The sequence below is a fragment of the Anabas testudineus genome, chromosome 10 (assembly GCF_900324465.2).
Source record: "Anabas testudineus chromosome 10, fAnaTes1.2, whole genome shotgun sequence".
In the NCBI taxonomy this organism is placed as follows: Eukaryota; Metazoa; Chordata; class Actinopteri; order Anabantiformes; family Anabantidae; genus Anabas; species Anabas testudineus.
This window is the reverse complement of record NC_046619.1, coordinates 11603592-11625937: the sequence shown is the minus strand read 5'-3', so window position 1 is coordinate 11625937 and position 22346 is coordinate 11603592. Positions and strand designations below refer to the sequence as shown.

The window sequence follows — 22346 nt, the reverse complement described above, 5'->3', positions numbered from 1 at the left end:
GCCCAAAAAAGGGAGAGTCTGCTTGGCAATATGAAATAAAATGAAATGTGTGAAATGAAAAAACACACTAGCATAAACATACATAACATACAAGCATGTAGAACGCAAACGTGGTTTAAGCTTTATATAATCCAAAAGGAAAATAATTAGTGCAAATTAATCATTTAATAAGAAAGTAGCCAAATTAAGCAGAAAAAAGATTCCTGTGAGCTGAGTGTATTTATTTCCTTGTCTGGTTTTACATTGTAAATTAGAGAGAAAACAAAGCTTTTGCTTTGACCACTGAACGGTTTTCTGGCCTTTCCTCTATTCTCCCCTCTCCCTCTGAGCGAACATTCCTAGCATGGATACAGAGCTCACACCTCCGCCATCAACGCTGTGTCCAATCACCTTTCATTCCTGGTCTCATCTGCGAGGAGCCAGCCAATACACGCACAGTACCGAGAAACGCATTGCTGCCTGTTAATTACATAGCAAGAACAAACATGACTGGCATTTAATGAGGATCACATCAAGTGATACCACAACAGATACCTTAAACATCTCTTTAATCCTCTTTTTTTATCACTTATTTTCTCCTGTATCCTTTCCTGCCTTGCACAGACAGGCTCTGGGGCAAACACGATGATGTAGAAAACAAACAGTTTTAATTTTTATTTTAGCCTAACAATGTTGTTTGCTTTGTTACAACTTGAAATGATGCAAACATTTATGTGCATGTTGTCATCAACCTATTAAATGGGAAAAACATCATGGAATTAAGCTCTAATCTAAATGAAACTCAGACATGGTCTCTGCCTCATTCCTGGCTTCTTTACCGATTCCCAAACTCTGGCTTAGTGTTCAGTGCCAGGCAAGTACGTGACCAGAAGATGATATTTTGGTGCAATGGGACTGGTGGCCCTCGTAGCTGGCAAAGGCTGCACTGTTTTTACCTCTCTACGATGACCATTGAATACCCTCTGGAGCTGCTGGACTTGAATATTGAGGCACACAGCCCACAGCAGACAAATCACACTGACTGTGTGGGGTCATAGGTGAACGAGCGACTGAAGCCTACTAGTTTGTTTTGAGGAGAAAATAACAGGGAGGAAGAAAACACAGATAGTTTGAGAAAAATACATTTACTGCAGCCGTTTAGCACATGTGTGGAAGATAACTAGACTTTAAAATCTCTTACCCTGAACCATAAAAGCACTGGTCTTTAACAAGCTTGGACCACACACCAACACACTAACATCAAGCAAATCAAAGTGCGCCCACCTGCTAAAATAAACACAGCACAGAGAACTACCCACACTTCAGTATGTCCACTTTCTATCCAATATTAAGACACAGCTATGACGATAAATGCCACATATGGTAAGGAGGTAATAATGGAACGATACACATAACTAAAACAGCAAAATCTCTTTCTTTGCCTTGATGTGTACAAACCATATGAATTAGGTTGAGGGAACTCAAGAAACTAGGCAGACCTTGGGAGTGGCATATAAACGCCTCACAAATGTTCCTCTGGTTGTGGAGGTTCTCTATGGTTCTCAAAAACAGCAGCAAAATATATTTTTAAAACATAATTTTTCAGAAGAACAGATAAAAGGCTGCAACAGCTCCAGAGCTGCAAATGGCAATCACAATCCTACTGCAAGAACACCGCCCTACAGCAAAGCCTGAAACATAACTCTGACGATTTTCCTTTTACACCTTGTGGTTTTTGTGTCACTTACTGGCGTGAGGTAGTGTAAAATAACAAAACACAGAGATGATCCCAGACACACACCTGAATGGCAGTTGCGTCTGGCATACTGAGACGCCGTACAAATATCTGGCTCTGTCCACTGTGGCTGGTGACGTAGCCTGAGCCCCAGGTGCCACTGTGTGGCCGTCCTGTGTTGTAGAACATAAAAGTGTCACTTCCTGACGTGGCAGTCAGGCATGTCTTGTAACAGTACGTTTTAGTCAAAGAACCATTACCCCGCACTTCAATATAATGCGGTTCCACTTTGAGGTCACGGCGCAGGGCCACATTGCTGTTTGGCTGCCCTCCACCTGCTGCTCTCGCTGCACCCCCACCCCCACCACCACCACCACCACCACCACCTGCTGCTGGAGTGCCCCCCTCGGGCAAATTCTTCTTGGATACACAACATGGGCAGCAGGACCCAGGCTGTGTACAGTAGGCATGGCAACGCACAATGGCCAGTACAAAGACAGTGACCAGAAAGACAAAGGTTGTGGCACTCAGGGCAATGATGAGGTAAAGGGTGACATTGGAAAACATTAACGGGCTGTTGGGCCTGATGATGCGTTTGGGATCAGGAGCCACCTTAGGTGGCAGCTCCATTACGTACACATGGATGGTGGCAGTGGAGGAAAGTGGTGGCAGGCCATTATCACGCACCATAACAGTCAGAACGAAGTACGTGGAGTTGTCCTCAGTGACTCGCCTTGTGGTGCGGATCTCGCCTGTGTACTCATGCACCTTGAACAGGTCAAGGTCTGTGTTGGTCTGCTCCAGGGTGAAGAGCAGCCAAGCATTTTGCCCTGCATCACCATCCCATGCTGTCACCTTGCTCACCAACACTCCTGCTTCAGCATTTTTCATCAGCGTTTCTGTGGTGCGGCTCCCATTGGCGGGCGGATAGATAATCCTGGGCGGGTGGTCATTCTGATCCATAATGTAAACATATACTGTGGCCACACGGCTGAGTGGAGGCACACCGTTGTCCTGTGCTTTAATCTGAAAGTGGAACTCTCTCAGCTTCTCAAAGTCGAACGCTCGCAGGGCATAGGCCTCACCTGTATTGGGTTTGATGCTGACATAGCTGGCTACTGGGATGCCATGGTTGTTGTCATTGAGCACAGTATAGGTGATGCGTGCATTCTCTGCCGCGTCAGCATCTGTGGCCTTAACAACACACAGAGGTGCACCAGGAGCATTGTTCTCTGTGATATAAACAGTGTATGATGTCTGTTCAAAACGAGGTGGATTATCATTGACATCTGCAACGTCCACCTTAAAGGTCATTTGAGATGACAGCGGTGGGGTGCCTCCATCCACAGCACTGACAGTGACATTGTAGGAAGGGATGGTTTCCCTGTCCAGGAAAGCGGATGTGACGATGGTGTAGTGGTTCCGAAGAGATTTGATCCTAAAAGGCAGGTGAGGCATGATCTCCAGGGTTACTTGTTTGTTTTGTCCAGAGTCACGGTCATTCACACTGATCAATGCTACAACAGTGTCAGCCCGGGCGTCTTCACGTACAGGACTGGAGAGTGAAGACAGTACAATCTCAGGAATGTTGTCATTGACATCCAAAACTTCCACAACTACTTTACAGTGCACCGCCACAGGAGCTGGGCCTTTGTCCATAGCCTGTATGTACATTTCATATGAGTTTGTCTCCTCGTAATCTATATTGCTTTTTACTCGGATTTCTCCTGTATCTGTGTCCATTGAAAACATCTGTCTGACTCTCTCTGGTGTGTAACTGCTGAAGGAGTAGAAAACTTCCCCATTTGAGCCTTCATCTGGATCTGTTGCATTCAACTTGATCACAAGTGCGCCTTTTGGAGAGTTTTCAGACAGTTTGACTTTGTACACCGAACTGTCGAAGGCAGGCACATTGTCATTGGCATCAAGGATACGTACATTGATTATGGCAGTGCCAGTTCTCTGCGGGGTGCCTCCATCCATAGCTGTCAGGATGAGCTGATGAGAGGGCATCAGCTCGCGGTCAAAGGGCTTTTTGAGGATAAGCTCGATGTGCTTATTATTGGAAAAGGGCTTAATGGAGTCCAGAGTGAGGTGGTCGTTTGGGTTGAGTCGGTACTGCTTGACAGAGTTTGATCCGTCGTCTGCGTCCTGCGCTCCTTCGATGTGGAACCGAGAGCCAGTGAGAGCAGACTCTGACACCTCGAGCTGATATTCATCTCGAGGGAACTGTGGCGCGTTGTCGTTTACGTCCAAAATCTCCACCTCCACCTTGTGCTGGTCGGGTGGATTCTCCAATACCACCTCGAGGTTAAACGAACAGGTGCCACTAAATTCACAAACTGTCTCTCGGTCAATGCGGTCACTCACCACCAGCTTCCCGGTTTTGTGATTGATGGTGAAATATCTCCGTGCGCTGTCCGATGTGATTCTGATACGTCGGGTGGAAAGTTTTCTCAGGTCCAGACTCAAATCCCGGACAATGTCACCGACCAGTGCCCCGTTTTCCAGCTCCTCTGGAATTGAGTATCGAATTTGTGCGTTTGTAAGGCCACCGAGTACGAACATAACCAAATAGAGAGAAAAAGGCACATTCTCCGTTACACTGCAACAGCATCGCGCCGTCACAGCCATCGCAGGCAGGCAGAATTTGCAGACGGGTTGGAGAAATCTTTCCGTCTTTTCGGCTTGCTGTGTGTCCCCACCCGCCTCATTAAAAACGAGGGAATAGCCCGGGCATAAGTCCGACTATGTGCAGGACGACCACCGCAGTCTCTCTAGCGCCAGTTTAAAGGACATTTTCCCCTGTGTGTCCATGTTTTCCTTTGTCTGCCTGAGTGATGTTTTTAAAATTCTCTGTTCCACAAGCAAGGCTGACTCCCTTCACTGATGCTGCCTTGTGGTCTCTCTCTCTCCCTCTCTCTCTCTCTCTCCCTCCCTGCTATGTGGTGATGGTGTCTGTGGGCAAAAGAGGAGGGGGAGCCACTCGCTCAAGCGATGCTGGCTGCATTTCAGCACCTCCGATAAAATGATCGCGCATCATCTAATAGGAATAAAACCCTAAAAGATGGAAACTTTGCTGTTTATTCGTCTGTCTCCAAACCTGGACGCGAGCACACGAAGCGAACAAAAATCGTCTGCGCACTGATTTCGGAGAAATTAATTCGACACAATCTTTTCCCCTCTTTTTGTCAGTGCCACCGCCCTTTTCATTGTGCGCTGGGAAACTGATTTATGAACCAGCCTGGCGATTAGACTTCCTCACTGATGCAAACCTACAATTACTCAGGGACCCTGCAGCCAGGGGAAAAGCAGATTTCTGATAGATGCAGACAATAGAACATTTTGAAAATAAAAAGAAAGATAAATTACTGTAAAAACGGTGACATGCGAATTTGGTGCAGCACTTCTCAGATAGGTAAATTATAGCTGTGGGTTATTATAGAGATTTTCAATCAGAAACAAAACCACACAATGGGAAGACGGGAGTGACAGGTGAATTGAGCTGCGTGTACTGAGAGGGCTTCTTTCTTTCTTTCTGCCACACTATCTGATCCACAGTGTGGGTGGATGTGCCTGTTTCACCTTGTGTCTTTTCACGACGTCGGTGCTGAAACATTCAATTCTGCCTGTGCACCCGCGCCTGTCAGCACAAATACATTATCTGTTCCTTCGTGATATCCCTTTGCCCTACAGAGACAGCTGACGACGCGTTGCACTTCAGCTCCTATTGGACGCAGGGGCTGCAGAGCCCTTCGCGCCACAGGTTCATTCCCACATGAAACAAAGCCCGTGATGCCATGAGGTGGGTCGCTGGTGACGACGCTAACCGGATCACAGAAAAGATGCCCCAGATGTTGCACATCTGGTAAACAATACAACACCTCCTCTGATAGGCAATAATCAGTATCCTCTCCCTCTCTCTCTCTCTCTTTCTCCACACACACACACAGCCGCAGGCACTAATATTTTAAAACCACCACAGAATCACATGTTTTTTGTGGCTTTATATCTTTTTGACTATTAACTATTGATATCATATATTCGCCAGACCACATCACCTCATCCCCACCACCACATCCTTTTTGGTGTTATTGGCGCAGGTGCAAGGTGTAAATTATGAGACCACATTTCCAAAAGACATTTTAAAGTTGTATCCTACGTGATGTGTAGCAGGTGGTGACATTGGAGACGCAAATCATCTCTTCTAATTACTATAGTCTCAGTATCCAGGTAATTCAATTAAATTCAAATTTAGACTGGATTAAGGTTGATTAAGTGGAACCTTAAACCTAATGCAGTAAACATGGAAGAGAGAACTGAATATTTGTTGACATTGTTCAGATTTACCTAACCAAGAGACATTAAAAACCCTGCTGATCTGATTCATCACTACACTTTTCACAGGTTATGCTGTGCAGAAGTGGCCTTGTGAGACCCTGGGCCATGTAGTTTCACCTCGGCTACTGGGCCAAGATGAGCGTCCGCAGCCCACATAATCCTTTCTCTCTCCTGGAGCTCTGCCACTCTCACCCACGCACGGTCTGCCCACGGCGATGACAGCGCTTGGCATCCAGGGAGACGGGGAGAAGACAGTGAGTCACTCGGATGCTGCTAGTAGATGGGTAGATACAGAGCGACTCTTCACACTCCAAGGTGACACGGAGGAGGTGGTGAAATGGGGAACTGGAGAAGTAGTGAAATGCTCGTTGAAGGATGACAAATTATGAAAAAAACCCTTTTAGCGTGCGTTTATAAAAGATTCGGGTTGTTTACCTCCAATGGCAGCAGTGTAATAACAGAGTGTGCAAGTTGTCTTGCATAGTTTAAAAATTATTTGGCCTGAAGGTCCAAGGCTTTTGTGTGAACTTTTTAAAAGGTTACTGTACTTACTACTGGCACGGCTTTCTCTCTTTGCATTAGACTATTATCCCTCATATCTTCAGCAGTGTTTCTTTCGACCTAACAGTCTCAGTTGGGTCGTCGTGTACGGGCTGCCACACTAATCGTGACATTTAGCAGATTTTCCCGGTGGGATGTCTGAACCTCAGTGTTTGGTGATGATACAACAATGAAAACAGGCGACGTTTATCTGGTCAACAAACACACACACACACCTAGATGCAAACCTGACCTTTGCACATGTCCCTTTCACTCTCCTCCTCCCCCTCCTCTACCTGACTGTATTTGATATGTTACAGCTTTCTCACACCTATTTCAAATCCGCCCATCTGTTTCTGTCTTAATTGCACACCGCTGAGCTGTGGATTATTACATTTTTCACTCAGGGGTGCCGCAGATATAGTTATCACCATTATTCCACTTGACGCCTGCACGCATCAACAAATGTGGATTTCAAACAACAAATTAGTTGTTTTTTTTCTAAAAAAACAAAACAACAGCAGGTTGTCAGAAATGCATCCCTGTGTACATCAATTAATTATCTGACCTTGACATTTTCTTTTCTAGCTGGGGGGCATAGTGGGAACACAATGGCTCATACCTTATGCAGACACACAGAAGCTACTGTAAAGCCCTGTGAATGATACGGGGAGATAATTCAGAAGTTTGAAAAAGGACTCCCTCCTTGTTCATTCTACCAGAATATTCACAATCCCTATTCTATCAATAATGCAAGCTAGGCACCATATTAATAACCTTCTCTTCACTTGGACTCAAGCTCATTAATAGTGTAAGGGGCCATTCTGAAAGCCATTCATTTTACTTTCTCACATGGAATCCCCTCAGTTTAGTGAGTCAGACGACAGCAGAGATCCACAGAGAAACAGGTCACGGCTGGGCTATCATGAAGCAGGACTCCTTACATCACTGCCTCAATCAACACAAACAGAGGAAGTCATGCAAACTTAAAGGGCATTTCTGCCTGTAGGCATCTACGCTCACACACACAGACTCACTGTAAACACAGCTTTAAAAGCACACATATTACTCAAGAACACAATGACTGTGTCTGAATATATGTCAGAAGTGCTGTTTTCAATCATTTTTAAATGTCAGGAAACAGACATCAGGAATTTGATAAACACGTGCACAGACTAAAGAGAACAGCACACATATAGTGTGCAACTTAACCTAGTGGTTCCGTTTCCTGCCATTTGTATGACACAGATCATATTGCACTATGGACACATTGGTACTGGAGAAAGACACAATTTGTGTGAGAGTCAAAAACAGGGAAACGACTGCGAGCTGTAGTGTAGATGAGCTGTAGTGTCAGGAAAAGTGAAAAAGGTGTGTTGAAATAAAGCATCTGAAAACATTAGCCATTGTCTTAGGAGTCCAAACTGTATCCAAGCAACTGTCTTACATGTTGAAGGGATGTATAAAGTCAAAATAGAAAAGAAGAGGAAACGTGAAGAATTAATGACCTTGTTATGAAATTAACAATTTACCTAGAGCTTTGTTATGATCGCCAAGTGAAGGAGTGGGAGATGCAGTATGAGCATGAGGGAGCAGAGGTGGCAGAGACAGTGAAATTGGTCCCTCTGTTGGAATAAATTGGTAGTACAAGGGCTGGACACGTGATCATCACCCCACTGGCCATCCATGCAGGCTTTCTCATTAAGCCAAAGCACTAAGACCTAATCCCAGCTATGAGCGTGTGTGTTGGAGAGCAAAAGGGATGTCATGATGTCATTTTCCTTCTCATTTCCAACACAGTGACCTTAATGGATAAAGGAATATAAAAAGCAAAGCACCCTCCAGAGGTGAGATGAGAAAGAGCAGTTTACCGACGACAGACGCTGCAGTATTATTGCTGTATCTGTAGTTATCAAAATATGTTCTAGACACAAAGCATCTCAAACTATTACTGCTATCAAATAAAGGCAAAACATCTTTATAATGGATATAAACAACCTTCTATCACAGATAACGTATCATTATCTGCCCTCTAGTTTAGCTGTCACTTACTAGTATTGCTCCTTAAGAAAGATTAGCTGAAACAAACTTCTGAAATACAGAGCAACTGCACAAGAAAGAACAGATTAGTGAATGGCATTATTTAGTATATCCATTTATAGCATATGATGAAGCTGCTTTCTTACATTCTTATTCATTTTTCTATGCACAAGAACTTCCACTTTAAAATCTTCAGAACAATAGTCCCATGCTAACCACAATCCTTTTACTCAGGTGAATGCAGTAATCGGGTGGAGGAGGCATTCTCTGGGTGTGTTTGTTTGTGCTGATCCCTGGTGTGGCTTGCTTTCAAAAAATAAAGGGCACGGGAGAACTAAAAGCAGCTCAAATCTCTGCCTCTGGGGGGCTGCAAGGGTTAAACAGTTCCTTGGTTGTCCTGGTTCAGCATGTGCATAAATCAAACAGATTCTTGTTGTGGCACCGAACAAAGCTATCAGGAAATGCAGGCAGGCTTTGGATACTTCCCTCTTAGGATGCCCTGGCTTTGTATCCTTGCCGGATGGGAAAGGATGGGACCCGTGGTTCTGAGCATGACAAAGCTAATCAAACGACTGCAAAAACCGTCCGGATGCCACTATGAGAAAGCACGGATGCAGGACGGGGTTGGTGGAAGTGGGGGAGAAGGGGAGGGTGGCGATAAGTTCCTCATTTCATCTGTGACCAATTGTAAGCTTGTGATGTTCTCACTCATCTGCAGGGCATGTATTTAATGTTTTTTTTGGTCCATCTCATCCTCAGAAGCTCCCTTTTTCTTACTATCTCATGCTCAAAGCTCGAGTATGCACTGCTATATTTGTGCTAAATCCCTCTCTCTCGTTTTAGAATAAATTCTCTAACATCCCCCCCCGTTGCTCACTGTCTGACTTGGCAGTTCTGCTCAAGATGCTGTACTGAACATCTTCAGTCTGCATCTTTCCTTTTGTCTCCCTCTGCACTTCTCCTGCCTCCCATTGTGTCCACCATGTTTCCTTCCTGCTTGCATCTACAGCACATGCTGGGATGGATGCCTGGGTGGGGGGCGGGTACATACTGGCAGCTCTGTGGAAACAGTCTAGTTCATCATTTCATTACAGCTAAGAGCAGTCTCCATGGCAACCACTGACAGCAGCAGCACCAACCTCACTCACACAAAGGACACACCCTTGTAGAGGAGAAAAACAGGAAGTGCTACAACAGACGTGTGAGACAGACACTGATGCACAGAGAGGATGAGTAAATACATCTTCAGTCAATCAGAGTGCTGTTCTGTCACCTTGTACCACAACTGCATTATGCTTTTTGTGTGTGTGTTGAATCTATATGTGTCCTCCTCTAAAATGACTTTGGTGAATGACTCCACTGTACTGCAATGCATGACCACTTAGCTGTGCCTCAACTAGGATAATGTAGAATCAATAATTTATTGCATTGTACAGCATCAGAGGAGGCAGAGTTAGAAGCTTTTAACAGAGACACACTCTAAACCTCAAGTCTTGTGTCACAAAGCAATAGCTCTCTCCTCAGTTCTTTGATGTGTATACATTATTGTGGCTCATTCAAACACACACAGGCTCGCAGCTCCATAAAAAATATTCTGTGACACAACACAGAGATACAAACACACGGGAAGCGGATGGCTGCCTGGATAAAAGCCTCTCCTTCGTCCACTCTGTCCCTTTTGCCCCGCCCAAGCGGTTAAGCTGTGATTGACACTTGGTGCTGTGGTCCCCGCCCAGCCGCAGAGCAGGAGGAGAGCTGAGCCGAGCGGAGCTGATACCTTCATCGGTTCTGAAGCTCCCTGCTGCCATTGCTGCTGCAGCGAATAGCGGAAAATTACCTGCCCCTCCCCCCTCTATCACGTTTACAGAGAGCCGCAGCACACAGAACACACACTGAACACTTTTACGCAGAGAGCCAGCTCCGGGCATTGTTTCAGGAAACCACAGCATGGAGAGCGTGTGCGTGGAGCAGAGACTGTCTAGGGGAAAATAGCGAAGCAATTACTAAGCACAGGTTCAGTTAGATGGCGCATGTAGCGCGCTGCCATCTTTAAATCACACGCTGACCCACTTATAAGCCTCACATAGCCCGTTCACATCGCCTGCAATATGCAAAGTCTGTTTGAGCGCACAGAAAGCCCCGGTTCAGTCTCCTTCACACTGAACCAACCAAACGAGCAGAGTTTTGACAGCTCGGGCCATGCTTGTTTGTGCTGGACCACTCCCTGAAATGAGGTCATGTCGTCTGAGTGACTCAAAGCATCACAGATCGACCGCAGCACAGTGTACAGCCTGCCTCACGGAGAATATCTGAACACACGGCACCAGTTACAAGCAATAACATTAATGAATAATTATAGAGGACACATATATAAAAACGGTAGAATTACCCACTGTTAAATTAAAACTGAACACATGTGCGCCTTTTGACATCAGCGGATAAGGGTTCCCTCAGCTCTGTGCACACATTAGGTATGTTAATGAAAATACATTAGGTCGTGTTTACAGCGCTCTAAGGCCGATGGCACACATGTCTGCAGAAATGGACGTTAATTCCCTGCTACTCTCTCTCAGCTGCTGCCCTTCTCCGAGAGAGATGGTGAAGGAGAGGGGGAGGGGAAAGAGATCTGGCAGCACGAAGAAGGAGAAAGGAAAAATATTGAGTGAGATAAATCATGGAGGCTATGTCCTGTTATAGCAGGGGGACATGGAGCAGACATGACCTAGAGGAAAAAACAAGGAATCTGAATAGTGTTTAACTAGTAGATAAGATTTCACCAAAGATGAAAACATGCCATCTAAATTTATGTTTAAACCAGTTGTATTTTTAGTGCAGATAAATAAACATCTTCACAGTCTCATCACTGTCATCATGTTTTGAAAATGAAGTGTAGCAAAAAGTGAACCTTTCTCAGTGTGTTAATCTAATATTAGAAACAAGCTATCACACAGTGCCCTATAAAAGTAGAACTGTGTTTCACAATACACTGGGGTCTTGAAGTGCAACTAAAGCTGCTGCAATATTAAGATGAAGGAGCACTGCATAAAGTGAAAGTATAAAACTATATAAGACACCAATGATATAAGAAATATTACTTATAAAACCATATGTGATTAAATGTTCTTGGTAGAGATACGACTACAAATCTTGAATTACTTTATGTACAACCAAAGGATAATAAACAAAGAAAGAATGGAGTCTTTGGAGGCCAAAATAGTCTGCACTGTTTGCAATCAAAGGCCCAAATGTTTGTCTATAATCAGATCTGCTATCAATACAAGGCAGGCACGTGCTTCATAATCATATCTCACTTTCCCCCTGTACCTGATGAGGTGGGACCAGTTACACCTTCATTATTAATGTTGTTTTCACAGATTTCACAAGTCAAACTGGGAAGGCACTGATGTAAAAAGCAAAAATCAACAACTGCTGGATTAAATTTTGATGCCAAAGTTCTATGGTCCTGGAATTGTGCATATCGGCTAAATATTAGTTGCATATGAAGATACGAGAGACACTATGAGAGAATGAGCAGGACACTCAACATCAAAATCTATATAAAATACAAAGAACAGCCAACAGAAACACACTGTATGCACACAGAGATGCTAATAAGATATGGGGCAGTAAATATTTCTCTTATACCGGGTTTTGCCAGCTTTGAAATGTTGACTTGTTGAAGCAATTTACCTACAGCACATTTCTAAATAAGACCTGAATCAAGACAGTGTGAAATCAGAAAAAAAATAAAGTATGAGACAACAATTCCTAAAGCAAGTGCAAATCTACAAAAGGCGATGGCCCATCATCACAAAACGCACCAACCTCAGGCTCTGGTCTACTACTGGTTTTATAAAGCACGGAGAGAAACTGTCTTACCACAGGTAATCAGCATTACTCCGATAAATACCGTTACTCAGGTAACCAAAAGAAGTATTGTTTACCTCCGGCTTTCCCACCAGTGAACCGCCACAACTTCCTTCACCAAACCTTTGTCACAAAACACATAAACAGACCAAAAACGGACAATATAAAGTTGCTACGAAACACACTCATGGACTTTGGTAGTTTTCATTGCAGATAACACAACCCAGTGAGACCAGTGCTGTGAACCAGGAGCTGAAACAGGGAACAAAAGGAAGGAGATCTTGTTGACACAGTGTAAATCTTTTTACACTCACCACCGAGATTTAACCTTAAGTTGTGTTTCTATTATCTAAACGCCGACATTACATCACCTGAAAAGTTAAACTTTGTCTCTGGTGAGGCGATGTTGTCAACACACAACCATTACATGTATGGTACCGTGGATTTCATGGACATTTAGACCTTAAAATATTCTGAAATGTACTGTGGAAACAAGATGAAATTCTCTGATTAGTTAGACGTGTGATTTTACAGGTGGTCAAACCACATTCTAAGATGTTTTAGCCCAGTCTCCATTTGAATCCAATCTGAATCCAAGATGTCTAAAAGCAGTTGTTTTCAGAAAGGCCTAAGCTGGATCCTTTCAGTACGACATGTCAGGTCTACTGACTGTGAGTGACACACACATCAGCTTCTCAGAGCAAAAATACAAAGTATGTAGCACAGCATCGAACACCAGATCATTTCAGTTAAAAGACTCCTCTTGTCCCACTTTAACATGAACCCACAGTAAAAACAACCTTTTGGCAGTACTGCCCATGACAGGTTTGTGTTGCAGACTGCTCAGTGGCCTGCAATTTCAGCACCATGGACAGCGTTTACACCCAAAGCTGACAAATAAGGAGGAAAAAGAAAGAAACACATGGAAATAGTTGTTTAGCTGAGCTGGTGATTTAGATACTGTAGTTTATTGTAGTTTATGAGTTAGTCTTGGAGCATTAGCTCTTACCTTGTCTTTATTAGGTAAAGTCTGAGTCCTAGTAAAAGTGTCTCCTCCGTTTATACTGATCAGTTCCGCGTCTACAGGCGGAAACGGGCCGGGGAAAACCACTACGTCACTCTTGAGCGTGTCTGAACTGAAACACACGTCATACTGCTGAGTAGCTTTCGAGTAAGACCAGCTCCCGTCAGGGTGGGTGGTGATCATGGGGGCGCTGTACCTGCTGAAAGTGCCGTCTGTCCTGTGACATTTGACAGCTATTAAAGTGATGAGGCTCAGCAGAAAGATGAGCGACACCGACACAATGGAGATCAGCAGGTACAGGTTCAAATCAGAGAAGCTCTCCTCCTTTATCGGAACATGTCTGAACGGAGTCTGGATGTCAGCTGTGCTTTCAACCACCACCACATCAATAGACACAGTAGCTGACAGGGAGGGTTCTCCGTTATCAGAAACCAGCACCACCAACGGGTGACTTTTCAGGTCATTGTCACTCATCCTCCTCTTAGTCCGGATTTCTCCGGTGCTGGTTCCGATCCGGAACAGGTTGTTCCCTTTGGGCTCCGACAGGTGATAAGAGAGCAGCGCGTTGTATCCAGAGTCTGCGTCTACAGCCCTGATCTTTGCCACAAAGTATCCCGCTTCAGCAGAATAGGGGATGCTCTCACTGTTAACGGAGCCGTGCTCAGAATAGGGAGCGAGAATCGAGGGACTGTTGTCGTTCTCATCCAGGACGAAAACGTTGACAGTCACGTTGCTGCTGAGCGGAGGAACACCAGAGTCTGTGGCCTGAACCTTAAACTGAAACGTCTTCAACTCCTCAAAGTTAAAAGACTGTAAACTGACTATATCTCCAGTCTCTGAGTTGATGTTTAGAACTGATCCTATAATGTTATTTTTATTATTTATTACGGAAAACGTTACTTTTGCATTTTCATCTACGTCAGGATCATCTGCAGTCATGGTGTAGATAACAGCTCCAACTGGACTGTTCTCTTTGACAAACATGTTTATCACAGGTTCTTTAAACTGAGGTGCGTTGTCATTGACATCAGACACGTGGACTATAATGACGCTTGTACTTGAAAGAGGCGGATCTCCTTCGTCTGTCGCTGATATCGTTACATTATAGTGAGAAGCTTGTTCTCTGTCCAGAATCCCGTCTACTACCAACGAATAATGGTTTTTGTATGTGTTTTTAATGTTAAACGGCACTGAATCCACTATTCTCACCTGTACGACGCCATTTTTATCTGCGTCATTATCTCGCACTGTTATCAGTCCAACCATTGTGTTTAGGGGTGCGTCCTCCCTCACGACATTGACTAAAGATGTCACCGAGATTTCTGGTAGATTATCATTAACATCCGTGATTTCAACGAGTACTTTACAATGAGATGCTCTTGGAATAGATCCTTTGTCTTTCGCCTGGACTCGGATTTCCACGGCGTTGCTTTTTTCGTGGTCTAGTTCCCCCTTTACGGTAATCTCCCCCGTGATGGGATTAATAGCAAATTTATCAACATCGTTGTCACTGTCGTGATTAATAACAGAATACACTATTTCTCCGTTAAGACCTTCGTCTAAATCCCGAGCGTTCACAGAAATGACGCTGGTACCGTGCGGCGTGTTTTCTGGCACTGTGGCTTTGTACAGCGGTTTGTCAAAAATGGGAATATTATCATTTACATCTTGCACATTAACTGTGATATGTAACGTGCCTGATTTAGGAGGCTTCCCTCCATCCGCTGCTGTCAGAATGAGTTTGATTATTGCCTGTTTTTCGCGGTCTAAGGTTTTCTGCAGCACAATTTCAGCAGACATAGTCGGCTCTCCCCCATTCTGCACATCCAGCGTGAAGTATTCATTTTGGCTCAGTTTGTAACCTTTTACCGAGTTACTACCTACATCCGCATCGAAGGCTTTTACTAGAGTAAACCTTTCTCCTGGAAAAGCTGACTCAGATACGTTCAAAACAATCCCCGGTATCCGAAAAGAGGGTGCGTTGTCGTTTATATCCACAATTATAACCTCGAAGCGGTAGAGATTAAGCGGCGAGTTGACAATGGCTTCCACTTCCAGAGAACACTTCACGTTACGAGAGCAGAGCTCCTCTCGGTCTATTCTGTCTTTCACCAGAAGTATCCCAGTCTTAACATTTACTTCAAAATATCTCGTATTAGGTCCTGAAATCTGAAAACCTCGAGCTTCCAGTTCCTGTACATCTAGATGGAAATCCTTCGCCAAATTTCCCACAGTGGTACCCGGGCTCGATTCCTCAGTAACAGAATACACAGTCTGTGAAGCTGCGAGACTCCATATGTTAGATACATGGAACAAGACATAAATCCAGTGCGGAAAAATATTCCCTTGTTTCATTCTGTCAACAGCCAGACAAACGAGTAAATAAAAAAATCACTTAAGTGGTAACATTACTGAGTATTTATACATCCAGCCTATAGCCGCTCGGTACACGGAGGATGTTCAGTACTGATACGACAAACAAAGAATTACAAACCCTCTCTCTTAGAGAAAAAAGGAGGAGCGTGGTCAAGAATAAAACCTGTTTCAACTCTATGAGCTGATAGCGACATCGTGTGGTCATGATGGAGTTACAGGCAAGAAGAGAAGAAAAGGAAAAGTTAAGTCATTACATCTTAAAGGTTCCTGCACAATCAAGTAACTCAACATCTATCTTGATTTTTCAACACGTTCAGGCTACGATTATAGCCAGATTGACTAGTTGTAACAGGTTAATGTACATTGAAGTTCAAGTGTTGTTGGTTGTTAAAGGTGAATGTGCAAAAGGCTTAATACATAAAATCTATCTAGTAGTTCGGACGTTGATTGCGAACAAGTAGATTAATTGGTCAACAGGTCAATAATAATGGCATTATGCAGAAAAGGAAAACAAAAAAATCACTGCCAGCCCTGTGTTTTATGTGTGATCACCCTGAACCTTACCTTATCTTTATTAGGTAAAGTCTGAGTCCTGGTAAAAGTGTCTCCTCCGTTTATACTGATCAGCTCCGCGTCTACAGGCGGAAACGGGGCGGGGAAAACCACTACGTCACTCTTGAGCGTGTCTGAGCTGAAACACACGTCATACTGCTGAGTAGCTTTCGAGTAAGACCAGCTCCCGTCGGGGTGGGTGGTGATCATCGGGGCGCTGTACCTGCTGAAAGTGCCGTCTGTCCTGTGACATTTGACAGCTATTAAAGTGATAAGGCTCAGCAGAAAGATGAGCGACACCGACACAATGGAGATCAGCAGGTACAGGTTCAAATCAGAGAAGCTCTCCTCCTTTATCGGAACATGTCTGAACGGAGTCTGGATGTCAGCTGTGCTTTCAACCACCACCACATCAATAGACACAGTAGCTGACAGGGAGGGTTCTCCGTTATCAGAAACCAGCACCACCAACGGGTGACTTTTCAGGTCATTGTCACTCATCCTCCTCTTAGTCCGGATTTCTCCGGTGCTGGTTCCGATCCGGAACAGGTTGTTCCCTTTGGGCTCCGACAGGTGATAAGAGAGCAGCGCGTTGTATCCAGAGTCTGCGTCTACAGCCCTGATCTTTGCCACAAAGTATCCCGCTTCAGCAGAATAGGGGATGCTCTCACTGTTAACGGAGCCGTGCTCAGAATAGGGAGCGAGAATCGAGGGACTGTTGTCGTTCTCATCCAGGACGAAAACGTTGACAGTCACGTTGCTGCTGAGCGGAGGAACACCAGAGTCTGTGGCCTGAACCTTAAACTGAAACGTCTTCAACTCCTCAAAGTTAAAAGTCTGTAAACTGACTATATCTCCAGTCTCTGAGTTGATGTTGACAACAGAAGTTATTGGAATACTCTTTGACAAACTATCTAAAGTTGAATATGTTACTTTAGCATTTCCTTCTATGTCACGATCAACTGCAGTTATAGTAAAGATAGTTGCTCCCACTGCACTATTCTCTTTCACATATACATTAATCGCGGGCTCTGTGAATAGAGGGGCGTTGTCATTCACATCAGAAATGTGAACAGGAATAACACTGGTGCTGGAGAGAGACGGCGTGCCTTCATCGGTGGCGATAATGGTGACATTATATTGAGAAACACTCTCTCTGTCTAGAGGTCCATCAACTGTCAATGAATAATAATTTTTGTAGTTTTGCTTGAGTTTAAAAGGCACTGACCCAAGAACCTTAGCACTGGTGAGACCGTTACTACCCCCATCTTTGTCATTCACAGTCACTAAAGCAACCACTGTGCCTGTCTCTGCATCCTCTTTAACAGGGCTCATCAGGGACGTGATGACAATTTCTGGTTGATTGTCATTAACATCAATTACTTCCACTAACACTTTGCCATGCACACTTCTAGAAGGTGTACCTTTATCCCTCGCCTGTATACGAATATCAAATGCTGTGTTATCTTCGTAGTCTATTTTCCCGGATACAACGATTTCACCTGTTTCTGGGTTTATTGAGAACATAGCCTCAGGATTGAAATTTCCTCTCTCAATAAATGAATATACAATCTCACCATTCACGCCCTCATCTAAATCTGTAGCACTTACAGTCAGTATGGATGTCTGAAATGGAGCGTTTTCACTGACTTGGGCCTTATATAGAGGTTGACTAAATACCGGTGCATTGTCGTTTGTATCCATAACGTATACCACTATTTTTAATGTTCCTGAACGAGCAGGTTTTCCTCCATCCAGAGCAGTTAAAGTCAGATGGATAGCAGACTGTTTCTCCCTGTCTAAAGATTTCTGTAGCACCAGCTCAGCAGACTCACTGTGCTGTCCGCCGCTCTGTACGTCCAGTGAGAAATATTCATTTGGACTTAGCTTATAGCTCTTTACCGAGTTAATGCCCGTGTCGGCGTCGTTTGCCACAGGGAGTAGATACCTCTCTCCGGTAAAAGAAGATTCTGAAATATTAAAAATCTTTTCTTTTTCACGAAAGGATGGCGCATTGTCGTTAATATCCATAATCTGAACCTCTATGCGATGCAGATGCATCGGGTTGCTGAGAATGGCTTCTATATTCAGTGAACATTTTGCCGTGTTTGGACAGAGCTCTTCACGATCAATCCTATCGTAAACATACAGAGCACCGGTTTTTAAATCCACGTCGAAATATTTCTTAGAGTTCCCAGAGACAACTCGTAAATCCCGTTTTTCCAAATCTTGAACATTGATCTGTAAATCCTTAGCGAGAGTTCCCACTACTGTTCCTTTGTCAACCTCCTCGGAAACGGAGAACGAGAGCTGCGCTGCAGATCCACCACACAAACAAAGCAACGCTGTTATTTGTATCCAAACCGTGACTGTTAGTCCTCCACGTCTCATCGCTGCCACACAATGAAAGAAGTAACCATTGTCGAACATGTCCACGGTTTAGGTGAATAACAAACAAAGCCCTCTCTGCCTTGTGACCATTTCTGTATTTTGTGACAAAGCAGCGCAGGACTACTCTGAGTCTCTCAGAGAGGAGGAGTCAGGTTAAAAAAAGAGCCACACGAATACTGTGGTCTCGAGCGACACCAACTGTTGTTTTTGTGCTATTGTGTAAAGACACGGGGCCTGTGTTTGTAGAGCAGATAAAAGCGGTAAAAAAAGGAAAATTATATGAAAATATGTTCACTACAAAATGAAAGGATCTGCTGCATAAGAATATTTTGTAAAAAAAATACATTTAAAAAGATCGATACAGACTGTTAATAAGTCTTAGGTGGTATGAAATTGATGGAACCATTGATCTTGCATGAAACAGCACAAAACAGACTTCAGCACCACGGACAGCGCCCCCCATGTCCAGACGGAGAACACAAACTTCTGTTCCTCTGTTTACAAATATAATAACTTATCAAATGTTTCGAATAATAACCTATAACTTAACGTTTTATCCCACACACGAGCAGTTTGTATCATGATGTTTTCACAGTCACACATACAGGATAGTACCGATCTCAAAAGGCAGCAAAGCTGAAAATGTCCCAGATATGAAACTCCGTTCACCCTGACACGAAGTGAAGTGAAATGACATAGACCCCTATATTTATTTATGAATCACTGTCAACTCACCTTGTCTTTGTTAGGTAAAGTCTGAGTCCTGGTAAAAGTGTCTCCTCCATTTATACTGATCAGCTCCGCGTCTACAGGCGGAAACGGGGCGGGGAAAACCACTACGTCACTCTTGAGCGTGTCTGAGCTGAAACACACGTCATACTGCTGAGTAGCTTTCGAGTAAGACCAGCTCCCGTCAGGGTGGGTGGTGATCATGGGGGCGCTGTACCTGCTGAAAGTGCCGTCTGTCCTGTGACATTTGACAGCTATTAAAGTGATGAGGCTCAGCAGAAAGATGAGCGACACCGACACAATGGAGATCAGCAGGTACAGGTTCAAATCAGAGAAGCTCTCCTCCTTTATCGGAACATGTCTGAACGGAGTCTGGATGTCAGCTGTGCTTTCAACCACCACCACATCAATAGACACAGTAGCTGACAGGGAGGGTTCTCCGTTATCAGAAACCAGCACCACCAACGGGTGACTTTTCAGGTCATTGTCACTCATCCTCCTCTTAGTCCGGATTTCTCCGGTGCTGGTTCCGATCCGGAACAGGTTGTTCCCTTTGGGCTCCGACAGGTGATAAGAGAGCAGCGCGTTGTATCCAGAGTCTGCGTCTACAGCCCTGATCTTTGCCACAAAGTATCCCGCTTCAGCAGAATAGGGGATGCTCTCACTGTTAACGGAGCCGTGCTCAGAATAGGGAGCGAGAATCGAGGGACTGTTGTCGTTCTCATCCAGGACAAAAACGTTGACAGTCACGTTGCTGCTGAGCGGAGGAACACCAGAGTCTGTGGCCTGAACCTTAAACTGAAACGTCTTCAACTCCTCAAAGTTAAAAGACTGTAAACTGACTATATCTCCTGTCTCTGAGTTGATGTTTAGAACAGAAGTTATAGCCAGACCTTTTGAATCACCGTCAAATGAGTATGTAACTTTTGCATTTTCATTTACATCAGCATCGACCGCAGTTATAGTGTAGATTCTTGCTCCAATTGGACTATTTTCTTTTACATAAATATTAATCACCGGTTCAAGGAAACGCGGCGCGTTGTCATTAACATCAGAAACCTGAATTGTGATAAGGCTGGTGCTGGATAGAGGAGGGTTTCCTTCATCAGTCGCCATAATCGTGACATTGTACGAAGAGCTTCCTTCTCTATCGAGCGGTGCGTCTACAACTAAAGAGTAATAATTTTTATAATTCGAATTTAGCTTAAACGGAGTTGAACCAATTAATTTACAGTTCGTCTGACCGTTTCTTCCTCCGTCTTTATCAGTCACTGTCACTAAAGCTACAATGCTCCCTGTCTCAGCATCTTCTTTAACGGGATTCGTGAGTGACGTCATTACAATTTCAGGGGCATTGTCGTTCACATCAACTACCTCCACCAGCAGCTTTCCATTTGCTCTACGGGGCGATGAACCTCTGTCTGACGCTTGAACATGAATTTCATATGCTGCCTGTGTTTCGTAATCTAAGTTTCCCTTAACAGTTATCTCACCAGTCTCTATATTCATGGAAAACACATCTGCAGGATTGAAGTTTCCACGCTTGACAAAAGAGTAAACCACCCTCCCGTTGTCTCCTTCGTCCAAGTCTGTGGCATTAAGTTGTATCACCAATGACCCAGCTGGTGCATTTTCATTCACACGTGCCTTATAAAGTGTTTTACTAAATGTCGGAGTGTTATCATTGACATCCAGAACATTTACGTTGATCTGTAATGTTCCGCTTTTAGGAGGTTTGCCTCCATCTATAGCGGTCAGTGTTAGTTTAATAACAGCTTGTTTTTCTCGATCTAAACCTTTCAGCAGCACCAGTTCAGCAGATACACTGTGTTCGCCACTGTTCTGTACATCTACGGAGAAATACTCATTTGGACTCAGCTTGTAAGTCTTCACTGAGTTACCGCCTGTATCTGCATCAAGAGCCAGAGGAAGCAGGAAATGTTCGCCCGTAGGTGAAAATTCAGAAATGTTAAGTGAGTGTGACTTTTCGACGAAGGTAGGTGCGTTGTCGTTTAAATCAACAATCACCACTTCGATGCGGTGCAGTGCCATAGGATTATTCAGTATGGCTTCTAAGTTCAGTGTGCATTTTATCGTGTTCGCACAAAGCTCCTCGCGGTCTATTCGCTCATTAACATAAAGATCCCCCGTTTTGAAATTTGCCCCGAAATATTTCTTACTGTACCCAGACACGATATTTAGATTCCTCGTTTGCAGGTCTCGGATGTTAACGTTTAAATCCTTAGCGAGATTCCCCACCACGGTCCCTTTGTCCACCTCCTCAGAAACAGAGTAGGAAATCTGAGCAGCACACCAGTCAGATAAAAACAAGATACACAGCCAACGGATGATTTCGCTATTCCTTCCACTTCCCATGACTGCTCTCAGAGAAAAGGAGGCCACACAGATTCATCCATAAAACACCACTCGCTCGGTTAATCCCGTCCGCTCCGGTCCTCTCCTTTCCATCGCCATTCGCGTTTTCCTCACAAAGCACCAACAGTCTGCTGACGTCTCACTCGGAAAGGAGGAGACTGACAAACACCAAGCTCGTGAAAAATACGTGGTCATCAGCGACCCCACGCGTTACAACTCAGATATGAAAATAGTTTAGAAGAGTGAGAACCATACTCTGTGCATGTCGTATTGAAACACGTGTTCAATTCTATCCTCAACATGTAATATAGCTAAAGAGCCTTTTACCAGTTCTGTCAATAGGGAAGATCCCTAAATTACTGCAGATAATTACAATGATCTCTAAAACTAATTCGA

The 22346-nt window shown here is 44.2% G+C and overlaps 1 protein-coding gene across 9 annotated transcripts in view; it reads right to left on the bottom strand.

Moving 5' to 3' along the window:
• The window catches only part of LOC113160053 (protocadherin alpha-C2-like), a 137442-nt gene that overhangs the window by 16430 nt on the left and 98666 nt on the right, over positions 1-22346 (bottom strand). Inside the window, exon 1 of one of the 9 annotated variants that reach the window (XM_026357094.1) lies at positions 19581-22042. The exons of 5 other annotated variants lie outside the window; for them this stretch is intronic. In XM_026357094.1, the coding sequence (XP_026212879.1) occupies positions 19581-21950 (2370 nt within the window). In that variant the 5' untranslated portion in view covers positions 21951-22042. Of the gene's footprint in view, positions 1-1780; positions 4623-13511; positions 15921-16466; positions 18933-19580; positions 22043-22346 lie in introns of those variants that run through there. 3 more of the 9 variants (XM_026357089.1, XM_026357095.1, XM_026357088.1) reach the window with 3 other exon arrangements.